The 12,277-nt window shown below is 46.8% G+C and overlaps 1 protein-coding gene across 3 annotated transcripts; it reads right to left on the bottom strand.

Annotated features, from left to right (window-relative positions):
- Positions 1–300: 300 nt before the first annotated feature.
- On the bottom strand, positions 301–8,832 carry AK2 (adenylate kinase 2). Of its 3 annotated transcripts, none has more exons than XR_006278222.1 (7): positions 8,676–8,832; positions 7,171–7,296; positions 4,501–4,611; positions 4,276–4,370; positions 3,476–3,548; positions 2,620–3,269; positions 301–1,114 (listed from the first exon to the last, which is right to left on the bottom strand). XR_006278222.1 is itself a non-coding variant. In XM_038377754.2 (7 exons), the coding sequence occupies exons 1-7, from the start codon at positions 8,775–8,777 to the stop codon at positions 1,099–1,101; spliced, it is 714 nt and encodes a 237-aa protein (XP_038233682.1). In that variant the 5' UTR covers positions 8,778–8,832; the 3' UTR covers positions 301–1,098. The 3 variants fall into 3 exon arrangements, 2 of the variants coding, with proteins under 2 accessions (XP_038233682.1, XP_038233683.1); XM_038377754.2 differs by having other exon boundaries at positions 301–1,109; positions 3,074–3,269; XM_038377755.2 differs by having other exon boundaries at positions 3,074–3,269.
- Between the last annotated feature and the right edge of the window lie 3,445 nt (positions 8,833–12,277).

Below are 12,277 nucleotides of genomic sequence, written 5' to 3' on the forward strand. Positions count from 1 at the left end.
AGCTCCAGCCAAGACAGGGTCAAAGCTCAAAAGGAATTTACCTTTAATTTTTTCATACACAAGAGTAGAAGAGACAGAAGAACAGGAACAGCACTTGGAACAATCACTTCCGTAATAGGGAGTTTGAAACATATATGAAGTAAGAGAGAAAATGACAGGGTTTGTTAGTTAGTTGCACAGAGTGGAGTTCTCTGGTTGGACTTTCTGGTCATCCTCTACCCTCTGGTAGATGTAGTCTACAGCGCATATCACCTCTGCCAGCCTGTGTTGTGTGCATCAAAAAGAATGCAGCTACAGATACAAAATTTAAAGTATGTTTTATTGATTCAGAGATTAAACAAGGCAGCATTTGGTTTGTAAAAAGAGGCAAAAAAAATCCAATTCACTGTCGCTTCCACAGTCAAGTGGGAGAGGGGTAAAATCCTATGTATTTCGTCAGCATTTTAGGAAGTTCAGCTTTTCCAAGATCAGAAAAATGGAAGGCTTGGGCTCGAGTTCAGGCCCCTGATAGCATCACACAGGAGCAGAAAGCTCCTCAGATCACCTTTGCCTTGTTTTAGGAAGGCGAAAATATCCAGGAAACGAGGGAAGTACAATTTAGTCAGCTATTTTCTCCATTACAGAGCTAAGGAGTCATTTCACATATTCATTTTGGTCCTACAATAGGGGAATTAAGTTTAGGAAGCAGAAAAACAAATTCTACAATGATCTTAGAGAAAAAAAACCATGCAGAGCTACCAAGCAATGGCAGTATCAGGAGTCCCATTTGGAAGCTTGAAATTGCACTAAGTCCAACGCTCATCACAGGGCAAAGGCTCAGCGGTCTGATCTTTGGCACAGAAATTCATTTTCATACAATACAATGTGTTCTTCCTCCCCAAACACTTGTCTTTTTTTTTTTTTTTAAATTAAAGAAGCTCAATCTCCTCTTGAACATGATTCTGATGAGAAACAAACCATTCTGCCTTCTCCTTCTTCACCTTTCCTCTGATCAGCCATGACCCCCACCACCATCCCTCCCAGCCCTCCCTATCTCCCAAGGGGAGGGGATGGAGTGAGGTGATGGAGAATGTAGCCTTTGGTGGTGTCTTGTCTGGCCTATGGAGTCACTGAGCTGGAATAAATGGGAAACAAAAACAAAACAAAAAACAAAAAAACAGATTTAAGGAATAAAAACCAAACAATCATGGTTAACAGCAAAATGAGTGACATGTAGGACAGATGCAGATCACACATGGGAGTGGGATGCGCTGTTTCCCAAATCCAGGTGATTTAGTGGGACTCTTCCATTAGATTATTGCTACATGGGCTCCCCTTCTCAAAAGATTCATGAACACTCAAGGGACAGTTTTTGTCATTCTAGGCAAACAATTATGCAGTAGTGGCTCCAACAGACACTTAATTCCATTGCTGTCTATACCCAGTCTTCTTACATTCCTGAACTAACTGGCAGCTCCTATCGGCTTTCACCAGAGCATCTGTACCCAGCACCCCACTAGCAGCACAACCATAGAATCTCTGTTGTGGTGAGGCAAGAGGAAATACCACTGCAAGACAGTGGAAGTTGGGGAAGACCCAAACAGAGCAATAGATTCTAAACTTCTGTTTTCCCTCCACGCCCCTTTCCACGCAGTCACATGCTTTCAGAGAGCAGCAGTGACGAGACCGCTTTCAGTTTCTGGGGCTATTTACAGATTTTTGAAAGGGGGAGGGGACGGCTGTACTTCACTGGAACGGAAGTTGAGGAGCAGAGTGTGATTAACAGTAAATCATGAACAAAAGGAGAGAAGAATCCCTCCTGCTGACCCCCAAATTGAATGGGCTAGTCCCTTAGGCAGCTCAGCATACAGACTCCACATCTCCTATACACAATGAGATTACACAGCCTATTACACCAAGTCAGCAAAATACACTGAAGGTTAAAGGACACTCAGCTTCATCCAGGCCAATAAACATTTATGCCAGAAGCTTCCACATACTGTTGAGATTTCCACACAGGACAGAGTTTGTTCCTTTGATACCAGCCTTGTTTTTACTGTGAGGGCAGCATGACCTCTGTGACGTTAAAATCAACATCGGGCAGGTTTCAGCACGAGCACTTAGGCTTGCTTGAGAACCTCAAGTGCATTTCCATGATATCATGGAAGGTCAGAAGGGCTCAAGGACACTCAAAGCTTTTATCACACACTCCTTGAAGAATGACTTGTTTGGAAACCTTGAGAAAACTACATGAAGGGCTTGCTACATCTCCTCCCATGGTCAGGGGATGAGGAGACAGAGGAATCCACGGAATTTGCTTCCCTTCCCACCCCCTTTCCAAAGGGAAGCCTCCTACGGCCTACACTTAGCTTCCCCCTTTAGAGACAAACCCACTGGGATCCAGATTCCCCTCCAAGAAAACTAGGCTTGTTACAGTATTGCTCACACAGTACAAAATAAATCGGACATGTACCACAGGGTAAAGGCTTGTGTTCTAAACTGGTACTAAGCAGCACATTCTCCACTCACACATTTTGCATTCATTCCTCCTCCCACACAGATGAGGCTGACTTCCTGCAAGCAGATAGAGCGTTTTATTCTCCTGCAGCCGTACAGTGAGGCATGGAAGACACCACTGACCTGTGTACTGCGAGTTTCCCACCCCCCCAGATCAGCCATGACCTCCAGTACTCCTGCTAGTCCCAAACTGGGTCCCAGCCAAACAGATTGAATAGTGAAAAGTCAGCTGTTTTCCCATTAACTAGGACTCTTTAGAAGAAACCAAACTTCCACTTTTGACCTGACTGGATGTAAACATGTTGTTAGCAGCAAATGGTCGGTACATTAGCTCACTGCACCCCCTACAGGCTATATTCTCTCTCACACAGGTATACAGAAACATACCAGCATGTTCACATAGGCCAGAAAAATAGACCTGCAACTGCTTGTTTTATGGACACTTTGCCCAGCCCCCTCTCAGGCTGTCATCCCCCCTCCTTCCGCTCTCTAATTGGCCGTTCCTCTCCCTGACCCCACAGGAAAAGGGAGTGCGCTGCACTAGCTGAGCCCTAAACAAACATAACCAGGTCTTTACATGTGGCTTTTGAGAAGGCTGCCAAGATGCTGGCAAACACCACATCGGGGGACTGGGAGGCATCTATGGCCGTATGGATCCCTCGTTTGGTGTAGTAGTCTACCAGCGGGGTGGTCTGCGTGTGGTAGGACTTCAGACGAGTTTTCAAAGCCACTTCGGTATCGTCAGAACGGCGGATCAAGGGCTCCCCGGTGGCCTGAGAAAGTAAGAAGATAGTGAACAGGCCAAATATGCAGCTTGTTACAGCCCAGAAGAGCCCTCCCCTCCATCAAACTCATCTCTAGTCAAATGGAGGCGACAATATGTGAAGACAGGGCACTAAAAGCTTGGTTATTGGTCTGACATTGAATTGAAGGTAATTTAAATAAGATCTCAGGGGAAATGTATCAGTAGCTCACATACATCGTCCTTCATGTGCTCTTTAGGAGGGTTGAACTCCTCGTGGTAAGAGCGGCCACTTGCTTGGTGGATCAGCCTAAAAACGAAAACAAGGGTCAGCAAAATACCTCTGCACTCATGGTAGGAGAACAATCAAACACCAGTCAGCATGGGAAACATCCGCAACAACACAGATGTTTGTCACTCTATCAATAAATTTGCTCAAGTCAATTCAATCAAGCAGCTCTTCAGGGAGCTGAGGAAAAGAAGCTGTACGGGGGGGGGGGGGGGGAAATGGAGGAGTATTTTGTCCAGGAGTGAGGGAGGAATCTTCTGGAAATCCAGATTTTAAAAGGCTACGTGATGTAATGGAGAACTTCTGCTGGACCTAAATCTGATCCAGGACAAAGATGTTTGGTTGCACTTCATCTTGCAGGGTAATACAACGAAGCAGTGATAACACCAGAGAAGACACAGCATAAGGCATTAGCATTTCACATTTCTCCTTGATGCTTAGTCATATCACCAACCACTATCCGTGGCACAGACGGACAGACTCTGTTCAAGGAAGGCCCAGGATGCGAATAGCAAGGCACGCTCCAGGTCGGCACTGAGGTGTGACAGCAGAACTGTGTATGTGTGTGGAGCAAAGACTGAAATAGCTAAGGCTGAAGCAAGCCAGGACTGAGGTGCTTTGACAAAGCTGGCTCCACCCAGTGCTAAAACTGTCCCAGGAACCAAAATTCACTACTTTCTCCCAAAGCATGGGGAAAACAATAAGAAAAACGGACGTGGCCTATGTATGGACGTAGGAGAATTATTACCGTCCAGTGATCCTCCGGATGAGTAAAGAGTCAGCAATGCTGAATTCAATCACAGAATCTAGCTTCTCACTTCTCTTCTCCATGAGCTCATCCAACTGTAATAGAAAACATTCCCCTTAAGTACACAGATACCCTGCAACTGAGTTCCAACATAATCAAGTCTCCTCTAGAGACATGGCTGGGGGTAACAAGAGCTACTGAGCTAGAGGATTTGATGTCACGTACCATCTCCGCCTGCTTCACTGTGCGAGGGAAACCATCCAGCAGGAAGCCATTTTTGCAGGGAGGAGTCTGCAGGTTTTTATCAATGAGTTCCACCACCATCTCATCACTCACCTTAGAAGAAAATCATAGACAGCTCATTAAAAACAGTAAATAGACCAGATTAGGCCATCACTGTCCTATCTTAAGCGTGATGGACCATAGGGTGCCCTCATTTACATCCATAAAATTCAGTTGACTTCACCAAACATTGTCTTCACACCTGCTAGCCACTGAATATACCCATCGAAGCCTAGAGATCATGAGTACCTAGTCTGAAGCTGCTCCTATGTGCAACAAAACCAAGGCAAAATAGCGATGTTAACCATGGGTATGTGTAATATAAATTGAATGCCAAGTATTGTTAATACAATGCAAAATCTGCAAGTTGAAACACATCCTAGTCACGAAGCAAAGGTTCTCTTTTGTTACGTGTGTGTACATAACATGTAGATAACAAGACATACATTTAACAGGCTCAATGAGCACAAATAATACATGCCACAATGTGGGCCAGTGAACAGCCTTATGAGATTCTTAACTTGTGCATTCGCTGATTGTGGGATAGATTCCACAGACCCTACTGGCATGAGTCAACCATTATAACACAGATTAAGGATATATATATTTTTTTACTTTGATTATTAAAAAGGTGCTAAGAAATGCACAATTTCACCATTTCCCCTCTAGAGATAGACAGGCCCCATTCCTGCAAAGTTACATGCAAGTTTAACTTTAGGCACATGAATAGCTCGTTGACTTTAACTGACATGCTTAAAGTTAAGAACACGTATAGGTGCTTGCAGCATCTGGGCCTTGCTTGGCTTCCTCGTATTCCAATCTGAACACAAGATTGGGATGAAGTTGACTGTGGAAAACACCAATTCAGACTAGTGGCCAAATGTTATTGGTTTAAATCCAAAGAAACTCCCCATTGTCTTCAGTGAAGTTACTCCTGATTTATGCTACTGTAGCCTAGCAGAATCTGGTCCTCAGGTAGGTATGTATACACATCAGCTAGAAACCCATGGCTGGCCCATTCTAGCTGACTCAGGCTTGCAGGGTTTGGGCTGCAAGGCTGTTTCATTGCTGAATAGACTTCTGAGCTCAGGCTAGAGCTGGGGCTCTATGACCCTGCAAGGTGGGAAGGTCCCAGAGCTTGAACTTCAGCGAGCCCAAAGTCTACACAGCAATGAAACAGCCCCAAAGCCTGATCCCGAGACAGCTGGCACGGGCCAGCTGCAGGTTTTTCTTTGCTGTGTAGCTATACCATTAGAGGCAAGAGCCGTAAAATAGATGATACAATAGAAGCTGGGTGGTTTGGCTGGAATTTAAGGTTATTTCCATGATTCTATGGCTGATGCAACCCTTCTTTTAAGGGAAAGCTACATTATTTTTAAAAAGTAAACAGTCCAAGAATGGGCTTTGGGAATTGCTGTACTTCCACTAAACTAAGTTATCTTAAAGTCAGAATATGCCAATACAATATATTGCCAATGCAGTGTAACACACACATTAAAAAGATAACGGCCAGTCTTTCTAGATAGTGCTCCTATCTTCCATAACCAGTTGTGATATTGCAGGCTCATTGATGCAATGCAAGCTCCTTGTGAAGGGCTGAAGATAAGCAGTCTCCCTGTGCTACCACAAAGCCTTCTGGAGGAGTTTTCTTAAGAGTACTAAAGCCTGCTATTGGCAAATAGCATAATTCAGTGTAACAGACGGGGAAAGAAGAGGAAAGAAATGGGGGAGACTTGAGGTCTGAACCTAGGTATATAGTTATGCATAAAGGGAGACAAAATGATGCAATGGATTGAGCACCAGCTTGGAAGTAAGCAGACCTGAGCTCCAACTATTATTTTGAGCAAGTTACTTCACTCCCTGTCTCAGTTTCCCCATTAAGAGCTTTACCCACCTTGACAAAATGCATTGAAGTCTATGGATGAAATGTGCCACAGGTAACAAGTATAGCCATCATCCGGGACCCCAAACCAAGCCATTTTCACATGAAAGCGTTGAATGCCCTCTGTAACTGTGAGGGTAAATGGTCTTAAGGCTTTAGTTTCACCTTACAAATTACAGGTGAACTGCAATTATCTGAAGGACTCGGGAGATGTCTATGAAACCTTTGGATAACTGGAATCTTCACTCTGCAGGGCTTAGGGGCACCATGTGAACAGGAGGCTTGGGAGTGTAGTAGTGATAACACCTGTTCCTGCAACCCCAGAGACATAACCACAGTTTGGGATAACTGAGTGTTTATTAGCCAGAAGCTGATTAATCAGGATTTACTCTATGTTCTGTGAAGCTAGATAAACCAAACGGGAAAGCTAAAAGCTAAGAAAACAGGAATTTTAAGGAGGAAAACTCAGATCTATGCAGGATAAGGAGAAGCATCTTTACAGGACATCTCTCCTATGGCATTACAGGGAAGGTGTGGGGAAATCACACATTTCTCCTGGAACTTGTTCTTAGTTTTCTGGTCTGGGTTTGTCATTGGTTCCAACGTTTCTACATGAAGGACAGCCATTTGATCACCCCAGGCTTGTATTTTTTTTTAAAATACTTTTTTCAGTCCTCTTAATATACCCAGATAAGCACTTTCATTAGCAATATCCATCTCGCTATGCTCACCAGCTTCCCAGCATCCATAGTCTCCTTCAACTTTTTACCCAGCTCCGATCCTGAAGCCACCATGGCCCTCAGCATGTCACCTGTTGCTAGGTGGCAAACGCAATATGTTTCAGCAAGCTTAGGAGCCTATGATGGGAGAAAACAGAATAAAAAATGAATTTGGTGCAACTTCCATGAACAGATCCCACTGATACTCCACAGATGAAGTTTTTAATCACAGGAAGTAATTTCACCCCACAGCGATGGAAGTGATATTAAAAAGTTAAGGGTTAAAATCCAAACAGGGTTTGCTAACGTTGGTACAACAGAGATGATTTTGCAATGAGAAGCAGACAAATTATTTTAACATGGTCTGGGACCATGCCCAAAGAGCATGAAGGACCAAGGAATTTGCAGTAGCCAAAAGGGGCAGATTAACTAGAAATCAGCTGATGCAAGGAAGCAGAGAAATTTTATTCCTTCACACGGGTGAAATAATGTCTCAGGCAATGAAAGAGCAAGGCAGAGTTCTTAGGATTCTTAGAACAACATGTTTCAGAGTAGCAGCCGTGTTAGTCTGTATTCACAAAAAGAAAAGGAGTACTTGTGGCACCTTAGAGACTAACAAATTTATTAGAGCATAAGCTTTCGTGAGCTACAAGCTGTAGCTCACGAAAGCTTATGCTCTAATAAATGTGTTAGTCTCTAAGGTGCCACAAGTACTCCTTTTCTTTTTTAGAACAACATGGAGTCTAATAGAAGAGGCCAGGGGATAAAGAAAATGGAGGGGTGGTGCAGGGAAGGCACCAGGAGAAGTGGAGCTGGCTGGCTGTGTGGAGCTGTCATGTCAGGGGGCTGACGGCTGTGAGCAGTGAGGAAGCACCTTTCGAGAGGAGGATTTTGGAGCCAAGAGCTCCTGGGTTCTATTTTCCGTTCTGCTCCGGTCAACTAATTTCTACGCTCTGCACCCCAGTCTCCTCCTAAACAAGATGCAGAAGACGCTTCTTAATGCACAGGGGTGCATGAGGATAAGCAAAGCTTGTAAGTATTTGTAACATACTTTGCAGACAAAGGCCAGCTCAATGCTACACGTCATTAGAGTCTATTGATTGGCTAGAACGCATCAGTTACAATCAGAGATTAACATGTGGGGAGAGCGTACTCCCGGGTTCTATTCCCCGCCCCCGCCCCCCGGAGGGGCCGGGGCCGGGGCCTCCCGGGTTCTATTCCCCGCCCCCGCCCCCCGGAGGGGGCGGGGCCGGGGCCTCCCGGGTTCTATTCCCCGCCCCCGCCCCCCGGAGGGGGCGGGGGGGCTCCCGGGTTCTATTCCCCGCCCCCTCCCCCCGGAGGGGGCGGGGGGGCTCCCGGGTTCTATTCCCCGCCCCCTCCCCCCGGAGGGGCCGGGGGCTCCCGGGTTCTATTCCCCGCCCCGGCCGGGGCCACCCGTGACCTTGTCCGCTCCCGACCCAGGGCCCTGCCAACCCTACCGGGGATCCCCAGTCCCCGCGCAGCGCCCGGCCCCTCACCTGGGTGCCTTTGCCCGCCCCGGGCGGCCCCAGCAGCACGGCCCGAAGGCCCCCGCGGAGCCTCCGGCCTTCGCCTTCCCGGCTCTGCACGTTCAGTCCCATCGCCGCGGCCCCGTCCGCCCGGCCCTCCACGACCTGTCCTCCGCGAGCCCGCCCACCCAGCACTCCCATTGGGCCGCTGAGGATCGCCCCGCCCCGCGCCACGTCTGACTGGCACACGGGGTAGCCAATCGCTGCTGCACAAGGGCGGGGTGGGGGGGATGATTGGGGGCATCGGGGCGATGGGCGGGGCTTATCCTCCACAAAGGCTGCAGGCCGGGGTATAAGGGTCCGGGAAGCCCGGCCTGGAAAACCCAGGCGAGTGCAGCGCCCCCTGCCGTGGGGCGCCGTGTCCAGGGCGGGGGCCAGGACTCCTGGGTTCTATTCCCCCCTCTGGGAGAGGCGCAGAAACTAGCTCAGAACAGGGAAGGAAAGGGAGCTCTCACACCTGGGTTCATATGGCCTGTTGCCACATGGCAATATAGCTGTAGAGCAATCTCTGTTATTCAGGGTTGCATAGGAACTGAGTAGCCGCCGGGTGTGGGTCGGTGTCATAATGCCTCTTTCTAAGCATTTTTCTTCTAATGGGGCCCTGAGCCTTTTCCATGGCCCAGGTAGGCTGTTCTGGCCAGTTTTCGGACACTGAGACAAGAGCGTCTCACCCCGCACTGTTCCTCTGATATTCTTGTTAACTGCTGGAAATAGCCTACCTTGCTTGTCACCATGGAAGGTTTTCCTCCTTTCCCCCCCCCTGCTGCTGGTGATGGCTCATCTTAAGTGATCACTCTCCTTACAGTGTGTATGATAAACCCATTGTTTCATGTTCTCTGTGTGTGTATATCAATCTCCCCTCTAAAAGAAAAGGAGGACTTGTGGCACCTTGGAGACTAACAAATTTATTAGAGCATAAGCTTTCGTGAGCTGCGGCTCACTTCATCGGGTGCATCCGATGAAGTGAGCTGTAGCTCACGAAAGCTTATGCTCTAATAAATTTGTTAGTCTCTAAGGTGCCACAAGTACTCCTTTTCTTTTTGCGAATACAGACTAACACGGCTGCTACTCTGAAATCTCCCCTCTGTTTTTTCCACCAAATGCATCAGATGAAGTGAGCTGTAGCTCACGAAAGCTTATGCTCTAATAAATTTGTTAGTCTCTAAGGTGCCACAAGTCCTCCTTTTCTTTTTGAGACAAGAGTGACATCTAGCCCCGTCTGCGCTTGTAGGCAAATGTCACCGCTTTGCAGTGGGCTCATCCTCTTATCTAGAGCAAACCAGCATGTGACGGAGCAGATGGCTGCTGATTAATTCCCCACATAAACGGGGTTAATTCAGTTAGCTTTCATCTGAAACGTACTGATGAACTGGGTTCCTCCAGAACTAGAAATAACAATGCTCAGGCCCTTAACAACATTTAGTGCTGCATAAACACGAATGAGCCTGTCAGTGCAGGGTTACTGCACCTGTATTCCCCCTTCGTGGTCCACCAAGGGCAGCCCTTCTAGGCTCCCAGCTCCTTATCCGTCACCTCTCTTGAATAGAGTCCCATGTCTCCTTCCCTCCTGTCCAGGCTTCACACTTTTGTGCCTACGCTGTGATATTCCCAGCAAGCCAGACTGTCTGTGCTTAGCCTTCTCTTGGAAGGCTATAGACAGCTGTAAATGCCAACAGGTTACCGCACGGCTCTTTATGAGCAAGGACCTTTATTCTTCAGGTGAAAACATTACAGAATAAACATATTTAAAATAATAAAAGAATCTACCCACATGCTAATAAGATTATCAGCGATCATGCCCTCCCCCCCAAGACTCTGGTAGGAGTCAGTCCTTCAAACCCCACAAAAGGTTTTTTTCTGTGGTTACAAGTTCGTGACACTTTTAGGTTATGTCTGCACTACAGACCTTACAGCAATATTGCTGCAGCTGTGCTGTAAGGTCTCCCGTGTAGCTGCTCTATGCCGACAGGAGAGAGCTCTCACGTTGGCATAATTAAAGCACCCCCAATGAGTGCTGGTAGCTGTGTTGGCAGGAAAGCATCTTTGGTCACCCAGGCCTACAATAAGACATAAACTTTGTATTTAATACAATGCACTCCAAAGATACTTCACTTAATTAAATAAGGTATTTCAAGGATATTGCAGGAGATTGCTACATCTGTCACAGAGCTGATCCTCCCAACATGTCTGGGAGGTAGGGAAATATTTTTATCCCCAGTGGAGAAACTGAGGCATGGAGAGGGAGAAGTGTCTTGCCTCAGGCCACACAGTGAGTCAGGGTCAGAACTCTAACTAGAACCTGAGATTCCATATCTCTCTAGCCTGTGCTAGACCATGGAGGGAAGTGGGCTTCTGCTTTCCTTCCTCCTCATCTGGGATTAAACCACATTCTTGGCTAGAGGGTTTACTGTGAAGTGACACAGCCGTAAGAACGACCAAACTGGATCAGACAAATGGTCCATCTCAACCAATATCCTGTCTTGTGACAGTGGCCGGTGCCAGAGGCTTCAAAGGGAATGAACAGAGCAGGGCAATTTATCAAGTGATCCATCCCTTGTCGTCCAGTCTCAGCTTCTGGCGGTCAGAGGTTTAGGGACACCCAGACCATGGGGTAACATCCCTAACCATCTTGGCTAATAGCCATTAATGAACCTATCCTCCATAAACTTACCTAATTCTTATTAGAACCTCCTTGTACTTCTGGCCTTCATAACATTCTATGCCAATGAGTTCCATAGGTGAACAGTGAGTTGTGGAAAAAAGTACTTCCTTATGTTAGTTTTAAACCTGCTGACTAATAATGTCATTGGGTGAACTCTGGTTCTTATGTTCTATGAAGGGTAAAGAACAATTCCTTATTCGCTTTCTCCACGAATGATTTTATAGACCTCGATGATATCCGCCATTAGTCATCTCTTTTCTACACTGAACACTCATAGTCTTTTTAATCTCTCCTCATATGGAAGCTGTTCCATCCCCCTCATAATTTTTGTTGCCCTTCTCTATACTCTTCCCAATCCCAATATATATTTTTTGAGATGGGGTGACCGGAACAGCATGAAAACTTGCGCTGTATTTTACAGAAATGAAAAGACGCAGACCCTGCCACAAAAAGCTTACAGTTTCAATGAGACCATCTCAGGAATGACCACAACAGCTAAAAGAAAGGGAGGTGATTGCTGAGCCAGTGCTCCTTCCAAGTGCAAATAAACAAGATGTGGGACACCATGTTATGGATAAAGCTCAGAGGAACTGATTTTTACATTTGAATTGGTGACAGCCACGCGGCAGGCGCTGCTAAGAGAGGTCAGTGGCAGGTGCTAGCTGCACCGAGCCGGTGTGGAGAAGGGACATGGAAGTGGTAGAGAGGGCACTTTGCAAATAGGCAAGGATCTGTCTCTCTCCTTTATTCGCCTCTCTACCACTCATGCTGATTGTTGCACTGACTTAGCAGCCCTCGCAGAGACACTTTATGCCAGCGCAGACTAAACAGATTACAAAACGCCAACCAAAGCAGGAGCAGAGGAGTCGGGGGTGAGGGAAGGATAGGGGGGAGCCTGTCTAAATGGACT

Source organism: Dermochelys coriacea, chromosome 19 (genome assembly GCF_009764565.3).
Source record: "Dermochelys coriacea isolate rDerCor1 chromosome 19, rDerCor1.pri.v4, whole genome shotgun sequence".
Taxonomy (NCBI): domain Eukaryota; kingdom Metazoa; phylum Chordata; order Testudines; family Dermochelyidae; genus Dermochelys; species Dermochelys coriacea.

Coding starts and splice junctions, on each gene's coding strand:
- AK2 (XM_038377754.2), bottom strand. CDS start 8,777: ATGGGACTGAACGTGCAGAGCCGGGAAGGCGAAGGCCGGAGGCTCCGC. Junction 7,297..8,675: donor GGGCGGGCAAAGGCACCCAG/GTGAGGGGCCGG, acceptor CTCCCATCATAG/GCTCCTAAGCTTGCTGAAAC. Junction 4,612..7,170: donor CTATGGATGCTGGGAAGCTG/GTGAGCATAGCG, acceptor TTTTCTTCTAAG/GTGAGTGATGAGATGGTGGT.